The sequence below is a fragment of the Cryptomeria japonica genome, chromosome 9, assembly GCF_030272615.1.
Source record: "Cryptomeria japonica chromosome 9, Sugi_1.0, whole genome shotgun sequence".
NCBI classification, from domain to species: domain Eukaryota; kingdom Viridiplantae; phylum Streptophyta; class Pinopsida; order Cupressales; family Cupressaceae; genus Cryptomeria; species Cryptomeria japonica.
In genome coordinates, this window is record NC_081413.1 from 372,339,531 (window position 1) to 372,365,174 (window position 25,644).

Genomic DNA, 25,644 nt, shown 5'->3' on the forward strand with positions numbered 1-25,644 from the left:
GGCACAAATGATGGTCTAGAGTGGCATAGCACAAGTTGCTGGTTTCCCATAGTCCATTCAAAATTGTGAATTAAATGTGGACTGGGCCAAGCATTACAAGCCATTGGAAAGGGTGGTCTTCGTCAGTGATACAGACATAGCAGATTTCACACTCCAGGCTATCATAGAGGCCTTTGGCATCCCTGCCCATTAGGACATGATAGTTGTGCATATGGAGGAAGCCCAAGAACTATTCGATCAAAACCCAACCAAGTGCAAGAACAAAATGAATGATAATTGGTACAGGCAAAGGAGGCCTCACCACACCAAGATACCCAAAAGGATCTACAAAAGTGAGTTTAATGAGGAATTTGGGGACATGGCCACCCTCCTTAGTTGGGTCATGGGATTACCACACTCGAACATGTTCGACAAGTGGATGTTTTATTATGTAGAAGTCTTTGGAGGCCAACTCATGATAGATTGGGCCCAAATCATAAGCGATTCCATCCACGAGCAGCTAGTAAACTTAGCAAAGAGGAAGAAATTCACCATGTCCTCCTATGTGGTATACATGTTGGCTTGTTATTCCAGACATATTGGGCTGATCTATTTTGGCAACATTGGGAATGCGGAAAGGCAAATGAAGGTCCATGAGTGCTACCCCCAGCTTCGGGCAAGGAATAACGCAACCTATGCAATAGGCCAGTACGAGAGAGTAGATGATGCCTTACCATGCGAATTGTCCGAATAATGCAGGAAGGATTGTAGCAAAGGTTGTCCAAGTAGGCAATAGCATTGGTGAAGCGGTATAGAGCTTGGTTCATATAGTTCTCTAGGTTATCCTACTTGAGAATTTCTGGATTTGAGGGCTCTCTGTATAGACTCCCAAAGTACCCTATAGACAAATTCGTCCTCCTGGAGGTAACTAGATAGGCAAACACAGTAGGAAGGGTGTTGAGAGGGGAGGTCACAGGTTTATCATTTCCGAGGGCAATTGGGGATAGAGACATTTATGTGAAAACCTCTACCTAAGTAGATTAATCTTTCACTCACAAACATCCGCTTCAGGTTGGGCAATGCACGTAATATGCTCTATATGTTGAGGGAATTAGTGGCAAAATGTGTGACTCCAGAACGCATAAGATCCTTACCATCGGTGTGTTGTCTCATAAGCTCCAGGACCTATGTGTGGTTGTAGATGTACTTTTTGATTTCCCTTCCATCTTCAACCACATTCTTCACCCAACTTAGTTTCCCTATGTCCTCAAGGAGAAAATCAAGGCAATGAGTAGTACAAGGGCTCCAAAAAAATGTTGGATGCCTAGCCTATAGAAGTTTGCCGACTGCCACATATGTAGCTGCATTATCAATCACAATTTGAACAACATTTTGCACTCCCACTTTTGTCACCACCTCATCCAACATGTTGCACAAGGCTTCTGCATTTTTCACTTCATTTGAGGCATTAACCGATTTAAAAAATACCACCTATCCCCTTAAAGCAACTAGAAAGTTGATGAGTGTCGTATTCCTTCCCTCCGTCCACCCATCAGATAAAATGGTGTAGCCATTCCTTTCCCAAATCCTCTTTTGTTGTTCCACTAGCTGTAGTATACTTTGGACCTCATTCTGCAATAATGGCCCACTCAACTCATAACGACTTGGGGCTTTTAACCCCTTACTAAGATGGTCAATGCATTGACCAATTGCTCCCAATATGGATGGACTATTAGGAATACTAAATGAAAGACTGTTGTAATACCAAAATCTAGCACATGCCACCTTTGCCTGCTGATGCACTTCCTTATTCCATGAAGTACCTTGCAATCCAAGTTGCACACCAGTAGTATTACGAGGAATAAAAAAACTAGACCTATTGCTGTCCACCGCCATACTTCCCGATCTTGTAGAATTGAGACCTACCATTGGGGCTGTCATTGCCTCTGCTGTCCTCTTTTTTTCTGCCTTCTTTTGCTCATATTCTGAAAGCCTTGCTTTTGCCTCCCTCTCAACCTCCTCGGGACAACTGTCACATATCGTAATATTCTGTCTAGTGATTTTTGCAAGATGATATTTGAGGCGGTGTATGCCACCGGTCATAGTTTTCATGCAATGGTTACAAATAACTTCTCCAGCCATTGCACCTGGTGTGCCATGTTTCCATAAAGGATCCCTCTTTCTACCACCACCTCTAGTTGTAGAAGCCATTGTCTTTTATAAATTTCGAAAGAAACCTAGCAAAAGAGACCAACTAAAATTGAAGATGAACACAAACTAAAATTGGACAATATAGTATTTGAACACAAAGTAAAATTGGACAATACAAAATGGTCATAGAGTTGGACGTGGGAGAATATTGGTTCGTTGGAGATCAATTTATAGCCATTATTACTCTTTTTTTGATCTGAACTTTTTACAATGCAATGAAGAATCAACTTAAGGAAAACAAAAAGGAGTCAAAAAATAGAAACATTTGATTGTTTTAGCCTTCTAGGAAATAATCCATTTAGGACAGATACAGGTGTATATTGTTGTAATCCGTTCTAATACAAATATAAAACATATTGTTTTTGGAAAATTTGGGGTTTTCTATTGTTATTGAGTTTCTAAGGAGCCATGACAGAGACCTTTGTGTATTATTGTCTACATTTTCATTACGGTTACACGTGATTTCTTTAGTGTGTTTATATATAAATTGTATATATAATTCACAACTATTTTACAATCAAAGTGGGAAAATAGGAGTTAAATAGCTAGAGGAAAATATACAGCCAAACAAAAGTCTTTGCTCGTCTCAGTCCACCGTGGATGCACTTTTAATTTAAAATATTAATTTTAAAAATGTTCATGACCATTTATATGCTTGAACTTTGAAATTCACGTTTTTCTGAAAGAGTATGATCTATGTCTCTAATATAAACCCAAAGAAAAACGACTCTACTATAAACCCGAAGCAAATACAAAAGTAATGAGCAAGAAAATACAAAAAAATGTGGAAGACAAAAAAAACCTGTTAAACTTCAGAATGGCATCGTGCACTGGCTGTGGAGTTTAGTTGCGTGGATGAAGCCAAAATCTTTTTTTTTTGCGTGGGTTATAGTAATTATACCTTTTTACTTTTATACTTTTAGGGTTTTGTCAAAAGTTGGTGCATTTTTAAACCACAATGTTTTAAATTTTAATTGCAATTTTATCGTGATTTTTCTCCCCTAAACTTGCGGTTTTCCAACAAAAATCGTTCACGGTTTATTTACCGATTAAATCGGCGAGACATTTGACTCCTGATAAATCGTGATCTAAATGATTTTTCAACGATTTTTTCATCTTTGGTATTTAGAACCATAGCACATAATCTTCACATACTAGAGGAATGCAAGACATTCTTCCACCGAGACATTAAAAACTATTTCCTGCATATTGAAATTTCCATCATACCAATCTTCCGAAAACATCACAACATCTTCACCAGACCACACACCAATACCAGCACACTTAACAACAATACATAAATATTCTTCCCTACACATTGAAAAATCTACTACACCATCCTTACATTAACACCATAAGTGGTAATACTAGAACACATGAATATTCTTTCCTGCATATCAAAACACCCAACATAAATACTTTTTCTTGCATATTGAAACATCTGCTACACTATTCTTACTTCAATGTCAATACAAGACAGGTTGACATCAATGACAACACAAGACATCAATGGCAACAAGTCACAACAACTCAAGTTTCCAACAGTGTTTTTGTACATGTTTGACTTGTCTTGAGTACTAAATTTGGTTGAGTAAGGGAGTTCTTCTTCCTTGGGAAAACCACAACACAAATAAATTTAAATTATGTCTGAAATTTGAGAGAAAGAATGTCATTTGTTAAAGAAAGATTTTCTCAATCTTTATTGAGTGCTTTGCATCTGTTTGAATGTTTCAGTGATATACAATGCTGGACCTTCTGCAAGCGGTTAAGATTCTTAAGAGGAACCTTGCTCTATACCAAAGGATTGGGAGAGGGGGTGAATCAGTTCGGACCTCACAAGTACTTAATTTCCTATCTATAAACTTTAAACCACAATTTAATAATCACAATAGAGATAAATTATAAAAGCATAAGGCACAACAAAGTTACAAACACATGAACACCAGATTTACGTAGAAAGCCCAAGCAGGGAAAAACCATGGTGGAAATTAGACTCACAATATAAACATAATCTATTACAATGTTGCATCCAGAACCCATTGCTCTTGAGAGGACTTGCAGAACTAAGGTGAACAACCCTAGGGCAAGATATAAAAGAGTTGCAAAGCTGAAAAATATTGTTTCAGTGCAAGATCCCAAAAGCTAGCAAGAGACTCACTATCTTCCAAGAGAGAGAGGAATAGCTGAATAGAGTTGAACAAGATCTCTTGATGATGAAATTTTCCTTGAACCTATGTGTCAAGCAATCAATATCATGGCATACTCATTTGTCTTTAAACACAATATCTAAACACTGTCATATAGAAGATATCATCATTGAAACACTTCACAACAATCTTTTGCACATCTCCAACACCAAATCTGCTTGCAAATCATCTACATACACTTCACATCAATTCACACACATTCCACACCTTCACTCATACATCTGCACTCCTTTATATATACAAGGTAACTATCAAATCTTAGCAAGGTCAGCCTCAAATAGAATAGACACAATTACTTAAATTTGGCCACCTAGACCAAAATACAACCATTGCGGTCCACTCCAAGAGTTAGAGGAGACCCAAATACATCACAACATATCCTTTCCAAACAATTACAATGAACCGCACACGTTGAAACATTCTCCAAGGTTGACATCAAGTGAAGCGTATAGATAACTATTAAAGCACATAAGCTAGTCGGCCAAAAACAAATCCCCAATGCAAATTGGACAATGTGGATCTACACACACCAAGGTGAGACCTAAAACATTAACCATACTCATGCTCTGAAGCAAACCTAGACTAAAAGAATATGATCCAAGTAGGATACAATATCACAGTTGGTCAAAAACTAGACTAGTTGACAACATAGAACACAAAGCAACATAACTTCACTTGCCAGTCAGGCAATCATTTGAAAACTGAAGTGGAACACTGCACAAACCAAATGAACATGCCCTCCAAATCACAACACTTGAATCCACCTATCCGGAAACCATAAAACCTTTTTCGGACCTATTTTGATAGGCAGCCTTGCTATTAGAAACATCAACAATCAGCTTTGCCAACAAAGCCAAAGAGAATCTACAAACCTGATAGTGCAATATACATAGAACATAGACATTGTATTCAAAACCATAGCACATAATCTTCACATACTAGAGGCATGCAAGGCATTCTTCCACTGAGACATTAAAAACTCATAATCCTCACATACTAGAGGAATGCAAGATATTCTTCCACTGAGACATTAAAAACTCTTTCTTGCATAAATACTATTTCCTACATATTGAAACTTCCATTATACCAATCTTATAGAAACAACACAACATCTTCAGTAGACCACACACAAATACCAGAACACTTAACAACGATACATAAATATTTTTCCCTACATATTGAAGCATCTACTACACCATCCTTACATTAACACCATACGTGGTAATACCGGAACACATGAATATTCTTTCTTGCATATTAGAACACCAAACATAAATACTCTATTTTACATATTGAAACATTTGGTTTACTATTCTTACTTCAATGTCAATACAAGACAGGTTGACATCAATGACAAGGCACAACAACTCAAATTTCCAACAGTCTTTTTCTACAACATTTGACTTATCCGGAGTACTAAATCTGGTTGAGTAAGGGAGCTCTTCTTTTTTGGGAAAACCACAGCTCAAATAAATTTAAATTATATGTGAAATTTGAGAGAAATAATGTCTTTTCTTAAAGAAAGAGTTTCTCAATCTTTATTAAGTGCTTTGCATCTCTTTAAATGTTTAAATGATATACAATGCTGGCCGAATGTATTCTATTAACTTATTCATTGATAATTTTTGCCACTTTTCAATGTGTTTAATGCTCTCATTCCAATTTCCGTTTTTGTTTAACTAAATTAAGTGTAAGATTATTTTCTTTATGTCCTCACTTTCCAAGCTTTGATTCTGTTAGTAACTGCTCTGAAATGTTTCCTTTAATGGGTATGTGTTATTTTAGATTCACATTTAGAAAACATGATAGTTAGCTCAGACATTTTTCTGATAGCATTCTTTTGAAATATCTATCTCCATTGGCAGATTGGGCTAGATAAGGGATGTCCACAGGGAAAGGCCGTTGATTTTGCATTACAGGTATTTCTATTAGGCACATTCTTTAACAGATTCATGCTTTTTCTTGACTTTAGGACTCAGATAATATGTCCGAGTTAAAAAATTTCAGGGGTTCTTAGTGAGAATAATGCAAATTGTTTGAAATCTTTTTGTTATAATCCTTTTATGTTTTGAGAAATCAAATTTCAGGGATAAGTTGCATGTAATATTATTCTAATTGTTGTTTCAGGCCACACTTTGTGGCAATTCTTTTATATTGTTATTCTAATTATTTTGTTGCTTTTCTTTTTTTCAAAATTGTTCCTGCTATAGTTTTGTCTTTTCTTGGTCACTTTTTGTTTCTAACGTTAAGTTGCCAAACCAAATTGTTCAGACTACAGTAAAACTATAAATGTTAATGTCTGACCTGCAAGGTGTTCCGTTGATTCATTTCCTTTATTCCAATTAATTGATTTTCCAGTTGTACTCTAATTGCAGAAAGAAGTTTTCAGGCAACAGCTAGAACTGGGAATGCAACTGCAGAGGCCTATTTCTGTTCACTGTGTATCTGCCTTTGGCGAACTACATGCAATCATAGAGTATGATCTTCATTGCTCTTGGTGTAGAACTCGCTATTTCCAAATTTAAGTAGGGATGGATTGAAAGAAATCTATAGTTTTAAATTTTTAGATAGAAGTATATTTCATCCCATTCAATGCTGAGTTCTCACAGGTCTAAAATATAGAAAACTAAATATTTGTTAAGTGTTGTTGCACCAGCAACTAAGTTATGTCTGTAATCTTTTTCACTGTTATTTGTATCATTTATCAGTTGAGATTATAATTTAGTCACTTGTATTTGCATATTTAACGTTTTAGATTATAACCTAATATGGTTTTCTGCTATTTGTTGTACGAACGAGAAATATATTTGTTTACAAATAACCAAAACAGGTCAGTGTGACACTGTGACTAAAGTGTATGCATCAAAAAAGTGGAAGCTGTGAAAAAAATGTGATAAATCGTGACTTGTGCTCAGGCACAAGTTTTTGCACTAAAAAATGGTGATTTTCATGGAAAATTGGAAAAATTCCACTGCCTATTTAATATTCAAAAAATTGGGAAATCCATAAACTAAATTGTGAAAAGAAAAAAAGAAACTTTTTCTTGGTCAGCTGATTTTTTCTGTTTTGGAAACCCTGACCCTTATATTTAAGCATTTTTGCTGGTTTTGCAATTTTTTTGGAAACCCCAGTCCTAACCAGTTTTTTCTGATATTTCCCCAATAAATTCATTATTTATTTGGATTTTTTCTTAGTCTTTTGGTATTCTGTTTTATTCCTGAGACTGTTTCTGGTTGCTATGGAAAGCACTAAGATACGAACTCTAACAAATTGACTTCTATATTGAGAAACGTAGAGGGCCACACTTAGTGCACACTCAAAGGAATTAAAGATAATATTTGTATAGACAATCAATGCAATAAATTAAATACTAAATTCGTACAATATTATGTATATCCACTAAGTACAATAATATGAATGACAATAAATATAATAATATGTATGGCAATAACTAAGGCAATAAGATGGAAACTGATGATGTAACCAATATAAATGACAAAATGCAAGAGGTGGAGTGCAAAGAGGCATTTGCTAGTGTGGAATTTGTTGGTTGGATGATCTCCTAGTCTGACCTGAGCTTTTGTATTTGTTGTCTTGTTACGAAACTCATTGTTCATATTAACCCTTTCCTATATCCTCAAAATTGATTGTCACTGTATGGTATACTGTTCCTTTCCGCGTAGTAGGCTAAACTCAAGAAAAAGGGAATAATTCAATTTAGTTATTTAATATTTTCCAACAAAGTAAATTTATGGGGCAATATTATTTAATTATTTTAACAAATTTTTATCAAGTGACTTAAGCGGAGTATTAAAAGTGATTAATAAAGTCACTTTATTTCCTGGATTTAAATGAATTATTAAAAGAGTGGGAATTTTTGAAAAGTTTGTCTAGTTCCAGAGTATTATAAAAGTGCATTTTGAAGCTCATTTTCACATGCTTGGATTATTTTTCTTCCTTTGGGAATTTGGAGAGCTTCTTGGAGCTGGAAATTCTAGGATGGAAACCCTACGGGCAAGGTTTGCCAATACACAAAATCTGAAATGATTATTCTTCAATATTAATGGCAGCATAAACAGAAATACAAGAACTGATCTTATTTTTAAATACCAAGTGCTCAGTATTACATATATTGATCTGAAAATGTAGTTGCAGCATACCAAACAAACACAGTAGCTAGGCATAGGAACATTTTAACTTAGAAGCCTCCACGGATCTTCTCTCCCATACACACCATAGTAGGGGGAATGATGCCAAAAAAAAATATAGAAGAATCACACCTTCAATATAGAACTGAGTTGCCTGGTATAACAATTAATTGGCAGCAGGTAAGACTCCCAAATTTCTTCATGTCCCAGTTCAGTCCATTGTAATCTTTCTTGGCGTCCAAGGACAAGTCATACTTCCAAGAAACCCCCATGCCCCATATGCAAACAATGTTCTTCTTCAACACCTACCAAATACCTCCAAGAGGTCTCACGTAGAGGTAAATGAGCATATAGATAACCAAAATCAGCTTGTGTTTATGCTGAGAAAACTCCAAGAGGTCTCACACCAAATATCATACCAGCACTTATGTATCAAATCACCCATAAAGAATCTGTAGAAAGGCATCTCAAAGGTTTTCAAATGTTACTATCTTTATCTTAATCGCTTAACACAATGAAGCTTAAAATAAGGCAGGTATAGCAAGATATAGCAAGAGGGGCATCCAAGAAGATAATAATAATTAAACCTCTGTTCTCGACAAGAGAAATTGATATATCATTTAGAACTACAAAGTCTCAGAAATTTGTCTTCTAGGAAGGCATTACAATTTCCAAACCTCAAACCTTGAATCCAAATGTGAAATCTAAGTGACTCTGGCAAAACATTAGGTAGGGTAGATCTTTCGCCACCAAAGTCAATATTCTCCAATAGGGTTTTCATCTTCAAGAAGGCTGAGATGAACCGAGCCTGATCTCCAAAACTTCAAGAGTTTTCAAACAAACAAATAATAAAGCTCAATGGTGAGCTTACTAACCTCACCCGTTAGCTGCCTAGTCAAAAACAAAGTCTCATCTGCAATTTTGGTAGCAACATCCTTATCATGCATCATGTTTAAGTTTTGATTTCTTCCATAGGGCTCTCATTGTTTGCACACCAATGAGATATTAAGCTCATTTGGTCGTCTTGATGCACTTTGAATTATGTTTTCAACATGGTTATGTATTGTCCCCAAATTTTTACAAAGTGACTTAATTAAATTAGTTTATTAAGTTGTCCAAATAATAATTTTTATTTCTAAAAAATGACTAGAATTAATTAATTTAATAAAAAATAAAGTGAAAAAAAATGTCTATTTAAATTTGTCAAATATGGAATGTAACCTATTATGGAAAGTATTTAAATTTTTCCAACTATCATAAAAATGGAATGTAACCTAATATGGAAAGTAACCTAATCTTCTAGATGTTTCCTAATCTCTAGAAGTTTTGTGGAGTTCTTTATATGGAGGTGGGCTAGGTGAAGTGATGTAGGTTTATGGGTTTGATATGATTGGGTTTATGAAGCTTTATATGAAGAAGTTTTCTAAGGACGAAAACCTTTAGAAGATTGAGAGAAGGGTTGGATGAAAACCTAGCTCTTCCTAAAGGGTGGATTCATGATGGAGTTCACATTTGGGCAAATTTGTGGAGTATCCATTGGGGAGAAATTTGTAAGGCTTAGGTTTGTTTCATAAATAAAGATATTTGCATCTATATTTTTTTAATTTTTTTAATAAGTTTATTATTTTTTGAATATTGTATGGTGTATTAAAATTATATTTTGGAGTTGGAAATATTATTATATTCAGAAAACAATAGTGTCGCTGATTTTATGAGTGCGAATTCATTGTTGAGCACAACTTATATTATAAGTGAAATTTATTGGAATGGAAGTCTTATACTTTGACTCGACCCTTGTTGCTAAATGAATCTCATTTTTGATGTTTAATATTTTTGTTTATTATACTGGCCAATATTTGCAATTATTATTATTAAGTTGTGGCTTGATTAATATTGCCTTGTTACCTTTTTATAGTGCTATTTCAGGTAATTGGTCTCAGTCTCAACTTTTCATTAACTATTTGATTAATAAATTAGAGTTGTTTTTTTAGCTTCATGTGTGTGTGCTTCATCAACAAACACAAGAACATCAAGGGAGGGAAGATCTCAAAAGATTCCCACCACATCATGATGACATGAGGAGATAAAAGGAATTGAAGGAAGAATCCACTCAACTACCTCAAGGCACTAGAGCATGAAGAAAAGATAAACCACATGATGGAAGAATGTTTGACAATCTTGAATTCCCTTCGGGAATCCAATAATCAAATTCAGTACATTGAAGAGCTACATTCAACCAAGTGCATCATCCACTCAAAGTACATCATGAGCAAGAGAAAGTCAACCAAAGTCATCACAAGACCTACATTGAACATGATTGAAGAAGAAGAGAGTTTCAGAAGAGTTAATCAAAGTTTGCTTCTCATCATCATCATCACTTTAAACAAACTGAATAATGTTGAGTATCAAGAGATATCTCTCAACATCCCTTCATGGTGATAAATCAAATTAAGTCTACAAAGTGCAAGACTGAGGTGACATCCTAGTCGCTACTCCACCAATTAGAGAGGTCCACATTAGTGCGTCTTGATTCGATGAACCAAGCTCACCCATGGATGCACAAACTCCGATGCACCTACCCCTGATATCTATTGGTCCACGCTCATTGAATGTAGTTTTCTCATTGGCTAAGGAGAGTTTGTTGTAACAAACCCTAATTAGGGTTTTCATTGTAAAATCTTGGCCATTGACGGAGAATCAATTCTGGCCATTCATTGTAAATGAGCTCTCTATATAAAGCTCAAACTCTTCATTTGTAAAGGTTAATAGCAGTAGTAAATATTTAATAGTGCTAGAATAGAAAATAGCAGTTGTGAATAGTCAATAGATAGTCTTAAGAGAATAGAATAGAAGTTAGAGTAGAGTAGGAGGAGAAGGCAGAAATTGTTGCCTAGGTTGTAAATGAACTCCATTTTCATTGAAGTTATGGTGAAGTGTGTTGTTTCTTTACAATGTGCATGGTTTCTTGTTGGATCTTCATGTTAGATGATAATTAATTAGATTGAATGGAAGAAATTGTTGAATGTATTTGTGTGGAATCTGTTTTTGTCCAAACCACTAGCCTCTTGCTGATTGTATGTGTGCCTTGCGTGGTCAATTGGAGTGATATGAGCTTAAATTCAAATTGCTATGTGTCCATTGTTTATGCGTTAGCTTGAATGGTGAGCAATATTTGATGGTAATGATTTGAACATCTTTGAAACGTCCTTAGAAGATTGCACTGAGCTTGTGTCAAATTGTTCAGTTTGATGGTGATACCTCGCTTGGTAGTATTCCATCTAATCATTCAACTATCTTCTCACATTCTAGGTTTTAGAGTAGACTCTCTCAACCCTTCATCTTTTGCTATTTTTTCAAAATCAAGCTAGTTAGGACAAAAAGCATCACCATATTTCAACATTAGATGATCAAGTTCCAGCAAACCAAGCATTTAGGCATTCAAACGTAAGTCCCCTTGTGATTCTAGCATAATCACGTCAACCAAGAGAGCGTATCCACACAGTGACCCTACATTCATGAACCTTGGAGTCTTCTCAAGTGATCCTTAAGCTAATCTTTAGCATTTGAGAGATTTTGTTCAAGAGAGGATAAGATACTTTTTGGTATTTTATTTTGCGTTCGCATGTGCATGAAAAGCACATCAACAGGGAGAACCTGGTGCAACAAGTGGTTCTCTACCGCTCTCAACCAAAATACTCATCCCATCCGAGACTACTGCACATGTATCTGTGATGGATATAGCCACATCCTCAACCTGCTCACAACCATAATCTGCGGATATAAGATCCCCACCAACTGCTGCCAAGGAAACCTGGACTGTATCTGAAGATGGTCAAGACTGTGCCAAAATCAACTCCACGGTAAGCTCCTCAACCTGTGATTGTGACTCACGAAGGGCTGACTGAGTGCTCTCCAACGAGTCCATAGTCCATAGTTAAGAGGACTTGAAAGATTGTATTCAATTTATGATAAAGAGATGCTTGCCATTATGCATGCTCTTGCGAAGTTCAGGCAATATCTCGTAGGGAGTAAATTTGTTGTTAAGACTGATCATAAAAGTCTTAGACCCTTCATGCACCAGAAAGATTTGAATGAAAGGCAGCAGAAGTGGGTTAGTAAGCTTCAGGCTTACGACTTTGACATTGAGTATGTCAAAGGAAAAAACAACATAGTGGCAGATGCACTTTCACGGAGACCACATCTGAGCTCTATATGTGAGCTCATTGCTGATTGGAGGGACTTGTTGCTTGCTGATTATGCAAAAAATTAGTTTGCAACCAGCATTGTTGAAGGTACTTTTCATGATGAAAAGTATAGTTTGGTTGATGGATTGATTATGTACAAGGGGAGGATCCTTCTTCCACCTGAATCTAAGTTGAAGGAGAAGGTATTACAAACTTTTCATGACATACCCCTTGTTGGTCATCAAGGGTTTTTCAAGACATACAAACAAATCTGAGAGAGATTCTCTTGGAAAGGGTTGAAAAAAGATGTCTTGAAGTACATCAGGGAATGTCACACTTGTCAGAAGAACAAGGATGAGCACACTGCACCCGCCGGTTTGTTGCAACCATTGCTGATTCCTAGTAAAAAATGGGAATGTATCTCTATGGATTTCATCACTGGGTTGCCTAGAGCTAGTGGGAAGGATTGTGTCTTTGTGGTGGTAGATAGATTAACAAAATTTGCTCATTTTTCCGCTATCACCAGCTCATTTTCAGCACCTCAGGTTGCTGATTTGTTCTTCCGTGAGCTGTTTGGGCTACATGGGCTGCCTAAAACATTGTGAGTGATAGAGACAAGAAGTTCCTAAGCTCTTTTTGGTAGGCAATTTTCAGATTGTGTGGTACTGTGCTTACCCCAAGCACGAGTTACCATCCACAGATAGATGGACAAACGAAGATAGTAAATAAGTGGTTGGAAGGCTACTTGATAAACTATGTTTCAAAACATCAAAAGGCATGGTAAGATGGCTACATCTTGGTGAATATTGCTATAATTCCACTTATCACATGTCCATCCGAATGTCTCCTTTCATGGCACTCTATGGTTACGAGGCCCCTATCTTTGCTGACTTGGTGTTTGGAGATAGTAGAGCACCCCAAGCTAGGGATATGGTTCAATAGTGTCAGGATATTCCGAAAGCATTGAAGGACAACCTCTAGATTGCACAGAATCAGCAAAAGTTGTATGCTGATCAGCAGCGTATTGAGCGTTCATTTGAGGTTGGTGATATGGTCTACTTGAGACTACAACCCTTCAAACAGTCTACTCTTAAGAAGAGTGGAGCGGAAAAGCTTAAGCCACGTTTTTATGGACCATTCAAGGTCATCAGGCGAGTGGGAGTTGTGGCTTATGAGTTGGAGCTACCAGTGAGTAGCCGAGTACATAATGTCTTCCATGTGTCATGCCTTTTTGAGGCGCTTGGGCACAATGTGATAGTCTCTTCTGATTTGCCTCTTTTGGATGAAGAGGGAGAATTGGTGCTAGTTCCTGAAGCAATCCTTGATGTTAGAGAACAATTTTTGAGGAGGACCATCAGAGAGTATTTGGTTAAGTGGAAAGACTTACCAGTTGAGGTTGCTACATGGGAGAATGAGGAGATTCTACAGAATCCTGGCTTTCAATTGCTTGAGGGCAAGCAATTTTGGGAAGGGCAGATTGTAATGTCCCCTTCTCAGTGATGTTCATTCAGTGATCCAGTGGCCTATTTTGGAGATCCGTAGGCTATTTGGAAAGGAAAATTAGGATTTCCTACTTTTGTGGAGTTTTGCACGAGCTTTTTAGGGATTGTCAGGAGGGAATTCTTCAGTTCTGTTTATGGTTTCCTTCTGGGTTTTTCATGAACTTCTGGGTGGCATAACATGCATTTGATTCTACAGTGAAGTGTGAACTTACTATTTTTAGTTAGGGTTTGGCTGAATGGATGGTAGAGTTTTACCGAGCTTTTCAAGCTCTTTCTCTGGGTGTGAAGATCATGTTTTTCGGAGTAGTATTTCATGACTTACTATTTTTAGTAAGTGTCAGTTTGAGCATTGCTATTTTTGGTAGACTTGGGTAGGGCTCTGATCCAGTTCAGTTCAGTGGTTCTAATTGCTCAGTTTCATCCTTGATTTTGATGATAATTGGTATCGGAGTTATAAGTTAGTTAATTAAATACTATTTCCTTGTCCTAAGGTTTAATATTTAATTATTTTATTACTGATTAATTTTATTGTGGGCGACTTAGGGAAAAAAAGATATATATGTCTGCTGTTAATATTATTATTTTTTCCTAAGTCAGTGGCACTAGAAAAAGGAGGCAAATTTCATGTGTTTATTATTTTGTAAGATGCAAATTATTCACCTAGGAAAAGTTCGAACTTTTGCCTAGGAAGACTAGGTAAAGTGGGCACCATGTCTTGAGGGGACATGAAAATGAAATAAAGTGAGTCTCAAATGAATTTGGGTGCCATTTGCATTTGAAATTCAGAGGGAAAAATCTATAAATACAGGTGCTTGGCCTCTCATTTGGTTATCTTGAAGAAATCATATTGTTATGTTGCCATAATGGTGAGTGAACGTGAGCTTCGGAGTTGTGGCTCCCTAGTTTAGCCAGTTTCGTACTTGAAACATAGTACCTAGTTGAGTGTTGGATTGTGGTGAAGGTTTCAGTGTGCATTTTTAGTCTTAGTGTGGTTTTTGGAGTGTCGAGTTTGCTGTTGTGATTTCAGTGTTGCTGGTTTTTGGTTGGGCTGAAGCGGATTTCTGTTCATAGCTCTCTGCTTGAGCATTTGATTCTTTTGGGCAGAGGCTCGTTGGAAGCGTCTTGGAGAGGCGACCATTCATCTGTAAGGGTGTGGGATTTGATGCTGGGTTGTATTCTTAATTGCAAATCGTACTTCCTAGCTGGCCGTACATTTATGGAGCTGCCTTGGTTTGCGTGCCATCCTTGTGTGTTGATTTTGGTGTTGGTTCGAGTTCCTTGTTTGATCACCTTGGTCTTATCTTTGGTTTGCTTGTGTTCGTGTGCATTTTGGTGCTGTTTCGAAGTTGTGTGCATATCAGTGTTGCCGGTCCAGTTCTGGAGTTGCTGGTATTTTATATCAGACTTGTTATTTTCTGTTTTTGGCTTGAAATCAGCTATAGTTCATTGTTGCAAGTTAGTAATACTTCATTGTAATCATCCTTGTATCATTGGTTAGTAGTACTAACCTCTATTATTGAACTGGAAGTGCTCATTGTAATCCCCATTGCATAAGTGGAAGAGGTTGGCTTGACCGCTTTAGTATTTGAAATTTCAGTTGGTAGCTTTTGTCCTCCCGCTGAAATATGCGGTAGAGTGATTGAGTTGAAATTCCTTGTTGTTTCTTTGGCTAGTTCACAGCCAAGTAGTTTAGTTTCTATCCTGCTGGATAAGCAGAAGGGGCTGGCTTGCCGCCCGTGCATTGTAATTTCAGTTTAGTTTATGGTGCTAATGATCCTCGGAACACCGTATGCTCTCACTCTCCCAGATTGGGCTCTCGGTGAACAAAAGGTGGAAGGGTTCCCTTTCAGTTGGTTTGGCATATTTCTCTAACCTTAACAGGATATTCTGTTTGCATTGTAATCTTATTGTGAAAAAAAATAAAAAATTAAGGGGAATATTACAAGTACTCACTCCAAGCACGAGTTATCACCCACAGACTGATGGGCAAACATAGATCGTGAATAAGTGGTTGGAAGGCTATCTCAGAAATTATGTCTTGGAGCAGCAGAAAATGTGGGTGAGATGGGTTGCCAAAGAACATTGTAAGCGATAGGGACAACAAGTTCCTAAGTACCTTTTGGCAAGAGATTTTCAGATTGTGTGGTACAGTGCTCACTCCAAGCACGAGTTATCATCCACAGACTGATGGGCAAATAGAGATTGTGAACAAGTGGTTGGAAGGCTATCTTAGAAATTATGTCTCAGAGCAGCAAAAAACATGGGTGAGATGGCTACATTTAGGGGAGTATTGCTACAATTCCTCCTATCACATGTCCATCAGAATGTCTCCTTTTATGGCACTCTATGGTTACGAGGCCCCTTAGCTTTGCTGATTTGATGTTTTGTGATAGCAAAGCCCCTCAAGCAAGGGATACGGTGCAGCAATGTTAGGATATTTTGAAGGCTTTGAAGGATAACCTCTAGATTACACGAAATCAATAGAAGTTATACGCTGATCAGCAGTGTGTAGAGCACTCGTTTGAGGTTGGAGACATGGTCTACCTTAGACTTCAACCCTTCAGACAGTCGACTCTCAAGAAGAGTGGAACGAAGAAACTCAAGCCACGTTTCTATGGGCCATTCATAGTAATCAGGAAAGTTGGTGCAGTGGCTTATGAGTTGGAGCTACAAGCGAGTAGCAAAATTCATAATGTCTTCCACGTGTCTCGCTTCAAGAAGGCACTTGGACATAATGTTGTGGTCTCTTCAGATTTACCTCCCTTGGATGAGGAAGGACAGTTGTTGTTGATTCCAAAGGAGATCATTGATTTTAGAGAATGCTCTTTAAGGAGAAGGAAAATCAAGGAGTACTAGGTGAAGTGGAAGAATTTGCCCGTGGAGAATGCTACTTGGGAGAATGAGGAGATTTTGCGGCATCTAGACTTGCGGTTGCTTGAGGACAAGCAATCTTGGGGATGGCGTCAACAATGCCCAGTTCAGTCGATCATTAGCCTATCCCAGAGACCCGTAGGCTAGTCGGGAGTAGAAATTAGGATTTCCTACCTCTGGGAGGATGCTTCAGCATTTCTGGTAGCTTGCATGTTGGAGTTTGTCAGTTTTGGTTCTAGATTCCTTCTGGGTTTTCAGAAAGCTTCGCAGTGATGGTACATGCATAGCAAGCAGTGGAGTTTGGTAAACTTACTATTTTTAGTAAGTGGAGGTGAGAGCAGCTTATTTCTCTAGGTTTTTCTGGGTTTTCAGAGAGCTTCGCAATGGTGTAACATGCAAATGAATTTGAAGACTTTTCTGAACTTACTATTTTTAGCAGTGTTCCACGGGCGTTGGGGACAGGGGGACGGGGGGACGGGGGGGACGCATTTCCGGGACGGGGGGACCAAGGGCCTAAATTTGGGGACGGCGGGGGGACGGCGGCGGGGGGGTGGCGGGGTGGTGGTGCTCATATATATACATATAGTACTTGAAAAACTAGTTTTGAAAAGATGTATAACAGTATAACAGTATAAGAATTAGATTTCAAATGAAACTATAGGAAATACCAAGATTAGTAGATTACTTAGATTAGTAATACTAATTGCTAAATGCTAAATAAAATTTGACAAATGAAATTGTCAAATTGGAGATTTCTCATTTCTATCATATGAATATCGAAAAAGGAAAACGAAAATACGAATATCTGATGCCATTGCAAAGTCTATAATAATAAAGATGATTACATAATTCATCATTACAATGAGTAGCCAAATACAAATACGTGTAGCAATAGCATTACAAAAGAGACTAGAGTCAAAGACAAAATGACAAAACTCAAAATGTAGCTAATGGAGGCCTCTAATCATCTGCGAACTCCTCCTCACTGGAACTGCTGGACTCTGTGAAATCATCAAGGTCCCTCAAGCTCACACCAACTAGCCCTGTATCTGAAGTGGTAGGATCATCCTCATCAATTTGTGAAGGCTCCTCTGGCTCTACATCCCATCGTGCCGCTGGACTCTCCTTGTACACGAGTGTCTTGCGGTCTATGAGACGCAAAGCACTGTGTACAGCCACAAGCTTCTCTGCTCTCTTAGAGGTAAGTTTGTTCCTCTTAAGAGAGTGGATGAAGCTATATGTAGACCAGTTCCTCTCAGCAGCTGAAGAACTGGAAACCTGGGATAGCAGACGGATGGCTAGAGTGGTGGTCAAAGATTTCGGGCCATGACAAGTCCACCACAAAAGTGGGTCCTCCTGTGCCATAGTGTCTATATCCATCTTTGCCGCATCTGAATAACCTCTAAGAGTGGCAAATCTTCCCCACTCAGTGCGCATTGTGCCGGCATCTCTGGAATCAAACATCTTCTCTATGCACCTAAAGAAACCCGCCTTCACCTCATCATCCTCAATCGGTGTCATTCTACCCGGTCTAGCCTTGTACCACTTAGGATTCAAGGCAAAGGCAGCCATATGCAAAGGAGTGTTCAACTTGTCCCATCTACTCTGAATGATAGGCCGGATTTGCTCATTGTAGAATGCTAGAGAGGGGTCCTTCACTCGCACAGCAGCCCTCATTTGGTCAAGCATAGAGTCAATGCACTCATACACCTCTCCAAGGTTAGGTGCATCCCCATCCCCATATCTGATTACCTGGAATACTGGAGAAATGATGGAAACAATGTATTTCGCATCAGTCCAAAACACATCACTCTTCACTATCTCCTTCACCCTTCTCCCCTGCTCTGTCTTGGCCTCAGCCCACCTATTCCACTCATTAGTCATAACCATGAGTTGCAATGCCTCTTGCAACTCAATCATTCTCTCCAAGAGAATGAAATAGGATGCATATCTAGTCTCAACTGGTTTCAAGAACTCCTTCTTCGCGAAGGTCCTGAAGAGTGCATGTGAAGTGTGGTGGTTGCAGATAAACATCTGCACATCTCTCGCATCGGTGACCACTCCTCTAATCCAGTCAATCTTCCCCATGTCCTTGAGTCCATTGTTCATGGCATGCACACAACATGGGGTCCACCAAATGTGTCTATAGGCTGCCTCAACGAGTCTCCCTGCTGCTCTACACACATAGGCTGCATCTGTCACTACTTGGACCACATTTTGTGGCCCAACCTCCTCAATAGCCTCCCTGAGGACCTGAAACTGGAAATCAGCATCTTTACGATGCCCTGTACAATCAACTGCTCTAAGGAAGTATGGGCCCTCTGCACATGTGACCATGACGTTGATGAGTGGACGATGGCTAATGTTCGCCCACCCATCCATAACTATGCTGCACCCCGATGCCGCCCAACATGCCTTCATCTTCTCCATCAAAATATTGATCTTGGAATAGCTTTTATCCAAGATCGAGGTCCTCATTTTTGTCTCCCCTGGTGGCACATAAGATGGTCCTCCCTTGGCCACCATATCCATCATCTTCCTATAATAAGGAGACCGTGTAACATGAAATGGAATGCCATTGGCAAAGAAGAAATTGCCAATGGATTCATCTATCTCATCTCTCAGCTGCACATTAAACATATCAGCAATGGGGTTGCTCTGTGGTGTATGCAACCTACGTTTCCCAGCCCTGGCAGCAGTAGAAGTGGAAGTAGATGGAGATCCAAACATCATTCCTCCCGCCTGCGAAGCATGAAAAGTATGTGGCACTGACACATTCTGGTTGTCGTGAAGCGATGTCCTAGCAGACAAAGTAGTAGGCATTGAATATTTGTGTCATCTGGAAACCCCCAAAGCCTGTTAAACTCAATTTTGTACTGTATATTTTTGGCTTCCTCCAAAAACTTACAATGTTTCACGCCTTTTCCTCTCCAAAACAGAAAGTGTGCATTCACCCTGCTAATGCTACCGAACCATTCTCTGTCACAAATATTGCACTTCCACTTCCTTGTTCCCCCACTTGAATGTGATGCAGTGCCTTGTACTAATATTTGTGAAGCAAACTGTTTTAGAGGAGACTTAGGATCAAAATGACCCCTAGCATATGGTGCCAACAACTCTGAAGGGCAACCTGTACTAGCTGGTGCGCTTGCCATAGAACTAGATTGGGCTCCAGGATCAGCCCCATGGTCACCCCCCTCATTTTCAGGTTCATATTCTGAATCATTCTCACTATGAGAATGGATTTCCATGTCATCTTCACTCATGCCTTGGGAGCTCATTGTGAAATTGACACTGCATTTCACAAAATAAAAATAAAAATAAAATCAGCCTTGTTTAACAAAATATTTTTAAATTTTTTTCCTATTCATCTCAAAATGAGATTTGATGTTGAATCTTGAGGGCAAAATGATGAATCATTTTGCCCTCAAGATTCAACATCAAATCTCATTTTGAGTCTTGAGATGAATAGGGAAAAAAAAACCAAAACTGACATAGAACAATGAAAATCAGAAAGTAAAACAAAAAAAAAACAAGAAGAAGTTGAAAAACCCTACCTTGTGCTTGAAAAATCTCTCCAAAATGTAGAAGAATCTTCTTCTTCCTCTTCTTCTTGCTTCTTCTAGCTCCTATCATGGTTGCAGTCACTTTTCTCACCCCTTCAATCAATCTTCTTCAAGTATTTCCTCTTCTTCAAGTTGCTGGAAAAAAAATCAGTTTTCCAAAATGAGAGTGAAATCCAAAGTAAACATGTTTTTGTGTTTTTTTGGGGGGGTAGGGTGGGGCCCACGTCCAATTAGGGTTACCCCTTAACCCCCCCCAAAACGCACATGCTTTAAAAAAACTTAAAAAAATAAAAAATCTAGCTTTTTTCGCGTGGGAACACAGGAGACGCCCAGACGTCTCCACGTCTCCCTGGGAGACGCCCAGACGCGGGGACGTCCCCACGTCCCGGTGGCGTTTGGGTGGCGGTGGCAGGACGGCAGGGGACATCGCGTCCCCGTCCCCCTGTCCCCGAGACGTCTCTGACGGGGGGACGCGCCCAAAAAGGGGGGGGACGCGTCCCCGTGGAACACTGATTTTTAGTAAGTTGCGACGATTGCTTAGAATGTGGTTAAAATCACTTTGGAAACACTTTCTATTTTTAGTAGCATGCTATGTTTAGTTAGTGCTATTTATAGTAGTGCTATTTTTGGTAGGGTTGTGCAGTGGGTATATCTGGCAGGGCAATTCTCTTAGTTTGGTTCCCCATATTCTTGGAGCTTGTTTTGGCAAGTTTGGTATTTGATGAAAAATGGTGTTTTAAATTAAATTATAACTTAAGGCAAAGTTCGATGATTTATTTAAGGGGTACTGCTTAAGTTATATTGATATTTGTAGTCATTTCCTTGATTATATGTTGGACACTCACTTTATCTATTATTTGCATTTTAATAGAGTGACTTGTCTAGGCACTTGGGCGATTTGGTGAGGGGATGAAATGAAATGCAAATTAAAGGAAATTTGAATTTAGTTGTTTAATCCCATATTGGAGGGAAAAGTTCGATTTGGGGAGAAGGCTATAAATAAGTGCCTTGGCCTTCATTTGAGATTATCCATCTTTATTTGCAACGAAGTGCTGCCGAAATTCAGAGTGATTGCTTCGAGCAATGCATACCTCCTAGCTGGTTCTTGGCTTCTTGCTTGAAAGATAGCAACTAGTTGAGATTGTGAGACTGTTCTTTACATTGAAGAACAGATGAAGTTCATTGATGTAGTGACATGTGATGTTTCCTAATGTAATTTTGGGTGTTTTGTGAGTTTCCAGGTTGCATGTTGGTAGTAGAGTTCAAATGTTTTTTTCATCATAAGTCCATGAGTAAATTTTTGTGGCTTCTGGGTATTCTCTCATTATTTTCCTAAGCCTTAGGCGATCCTATATGCCAGTTTTCAGAGTCTAATTTGGAGTTATGAAATTATTATAGCAAATCACCCTCTTCCCAGGCCGTACCATGTGTGGATTTGTCTAGAAAAGCGTGCATTCATGTTTGGGCGAGTTTGCAGTTGTTTGTTAGTTTTGGCTAGGTCACCTCCTTCCTAGGATTCATTTGCAATCAGTCTCAAGTCTTTCCATTGAGTCTTGGAGTTGTGTGCATTTTTAGTGTGGTTAGAAGTTGCTGGTCTGTGTTATTCAACTTGTTGGAAAAGTATATCGGACTTAGAATTTTGGAGTGTGAGGTTGTTTTTGGGGTATTTGGTCTCTTAAACTGGTGAAGTGCATTAAACATTATTTGCAACTTGGACAACGATACCTTATGTTCTGAAAATCTATGATATGAATTGTAAAGCTGATTAGTAGTACTAATAGCTTTCTTATTTTTGAATTTTATCACATCACCCACTAAATAAGTGGAAAAGGCTGGCTTTGTTGCCTATCTTATTTCATTGTACTTATGTCCTCCCACTGAATAAGCGGTTGAGTGGATTGTTATTATCATTTTCAGTCCTCTCGCTGAATAAGTGGTTGAGTGATTGTCTCTTTACTTCAGTTATTTTGGATTTGTAATTGGCTGGTTATACTGCCAAATAGCTATTAAATTTCAGTATTTCTTTATCCCACTGAAAAGTGGAAGTGGCTGGCCCAACTGCCAATTTGTATTGCTCTCTATATTTTATTATGCTAATGCTAATGATTGAATTTATGGTGTTAAAAATCTGAAAAAGATTGTGGGGGACATTTCAGAGGGCTTCTCATTCTATTGTTACAGAACAGTAGCTTATCTTCAGTCAGTTGTATTGTATTCTGATTTGAAATGCTCATCAGTAGCATGTTTCAAATGTACATTTCATATAAACAATTTGTTAATGTTATTTAAAATGCTGGACCTTTTAATGTGCATGTCTATCCGTGGTGAAATTTATATCAGCAATTCATGTGTCTAATTTTCACAATCGGAATTTATTTCAATAAGAAACCTTACATGATGTTCATGTGATAACCCTATTAACAAACTACAAAAAATGAAAAAGAAAAAAAACTTGGGGGGTGTTCTTACATGGTGTTTGTCAATTACTTGTTTTAGTGATTTATGGATTCAGAAGACTAAATGCTTATATATCAGAATTTCACATGAATTGGGAAAGAAAATGTTTGCTTCAGGATCAGGAAATGTACTTTCATAGGATCAAGTAATTGAAAGAAACATGATGTTCTTTGCTTTACATCCAAAATATTTGCGTGGTTTATTACAAAAATAATAGCAGCCGATCATGCAACAGATTCTCTTATTTTAGATTCTTTGGTCCACACTCAAGCATTCACTTAATTTTTAGTTTTTGCTTCAAGATGTTTGTGATTTCAATCATGTATAATTCCCAAATTTCCAATTTATACTAAATCTATTGTGGCTCAATTTTTTTTGGCTAAATTTGTAGAGAGATGGGCACATTCCCAGCTGGCATTATTCTCCACTCTTATATGGGATCTGCAGAGATGGTACAAAGGTTGGCAAAGTTTGGAGCCTATTTTTCGTTTTCTGGATTTATAACGTTCAAGAAACTGCAAGAGGCTAGAAAAATTGTTCGGGCGGTGAGAATTTTTTATACCATTAAACTCTTGCCTAAAGTTGAAACTTCATTTTATGTGTTTTTATCAAATGCTAGGCATATTAATAGAAAATATTTCTGTCAGGTACCCACAGACAGGATTTTGCTAGAAACTGATGCACCAGATGCACTTCCACATTTGAATCTTGGGTCCCTAGTTTGGGTTCCTGGGGATCCTTTGGTTCCACTAGAGTTTCAAGAGAAATTACAGTATCAATTAAGATCAGATACAGTATCAAATGAATATGCTACTCCAGTTCAAGATAATAGATTAAAAGGGTTTGATTCCTCTGTCCAAAAGAAGGCTCTTAACCACCCTGCTAATATATATACTGTAAGAGGAATCATTCTTTCTTTCCATATAGCTCTTTTTTTAATAATGTCTCCAAACTAAACAACTAATTCAATTTCTTTATTTAATTGGATCTAAATTGATGGAATAAATTTGATAACTAGTTTGCCATTTTATGTTGCTTTAATTTCATCCATATCAACAAGTCAGGGTTCATGACATAGGACATGGAAATGGGATATATCAAAAGTACAACACAATATCAGGATCACATATAGTCATGAACCTTAATTGCACATCTTTGGAAATATTTTTAATCGTTCTTCTTATCTCAAATGAAATATTTGGAAGGTTTGGTGTTCAATATGTATTATGTATATATCAGGGGTACGTGCATGTAGCATAGGATCTAGAGAAAAGTCTAAGCTATATATAATGGAACAACAAATAGAAACCAAGAAAGACCTAGCAAGAACTATGATACGATGACATACTATTACATGGGAGATGAATCCTACGTCAGAATTAATCAACATATGATTAATAGAAGAATGTGACTGCAATAGGGTTATGTTTCATAAGATAGTGTTTTGGTTTAGGAAGAATCCTTGGCTTCATGTAGGCTGTGAGGCTCAACTTAAGATAGAGAACTATTCTTCTAATAAAAATAAAATCAGAAATTAAAACACAAGAATCAAGCCCCAGTCTATCCAAAATGGACAGTTTTGTTTTTAGTGTGGCTGCTAAGGTTTCCCTTTCTTTGACTTTGGGCTAATCCAACTTGGCCATATCCAGATGAAACATAAAATGCTAAAAAAACAAAATTAACCATAATTTTTAAATGGGGTATTGTTATGCTTCGCACAACACACCCTATCCTAGATAGGGGCCCCTGTCTTTTTTTGTGTAGTCGGCCTGAGCGAAGAAAGAGAGAGGCCTTTTAGAACCAAAACGAAAGAAATCCGCTCACTTAAGAAGAAAATGTCCGAAAAGGAATGGGCGTTTGAAAAAGAGCAAAGGGGAAATTGCACAAATTTTCCATGTATCCCGAATTTCATATGCAGCCAAGAGAACACTTAAAAAAAAAACAATTCGTATATTTTAATCCAAATGCCCAAGTTTCTCAGTTGGGTATAAGGCATTTGAGCATAAAAAAACAGAAGTCACCCTTTCCAAAATATCGCCCAAAACTCCTTAAGTGTGAATTTTACAAAGACAAGAGTGGCATTCAAGGAGTTAGAATAGTCAAAATCACGTAGAATGACCTTAATGGGTGAATTTCATTTGACGAGTCAAAAGGGGTGTGTCCATCTTTTCAGTTCAAAATCGTGCATTTTTGCTGATATACCCAAATTTCATGAAGAAAACCTAAGTTGTGTGAAATCTGTGAAAGCTCGAAAATTTGTGAGGGTCGTTTGGAAGAGAAGAGAAAATCGCACATTCCCTCCATAGGACCCAAAGTTGGCAATTGAAAAAAGAGGGCGTTTTCAATTTGATAAAACAAAAATTGCGCATTGAAGGAAAACGACCCGAATTTGCAAGGAAAGAGACATTCTAAAAAAACCAAAATCTCGCAGAGAACAAAATCGCGCGTTTTGAGAAGAATGGCCAAAATTTCATATTAACTAGGGCAAATCATGTAGAATCTTCAAGGGACCCGAAAAA

At 37.9% G+C, this 25,644-nt stretch overlaps 1 protein-coding gene across 1 annotated transcript in view; it reads left to right on the top strand.

Moving 5' to 3' along the window:
• Positions 1–25,644, top strand: part of LOC131072520 (uncharacterized) — a 125,815-nt gene that overhangs the window by 77,245 nt on the left and 22,926 nt on the right. The window contains exons 4-7 of the mRNA XM_058008695.2: positions 6,263–6,316; positions 6,773–6,873; positions 23,517–23,670; positions 23,773–24,021. Of these exons, the coding sequence (XP_057864678.2) occupies positions 6,263–6,316; positions 6,773–6,873; positions 23,517–23,670; positions 23,773–24,021 (558 nt within the window). The remainder of the gene's footprint in view (positions 1–6,262; positions 6,317–6,772; positions 6,874–23,516; positions 23,671–23,772; positions 24,022–25,644) is intronic.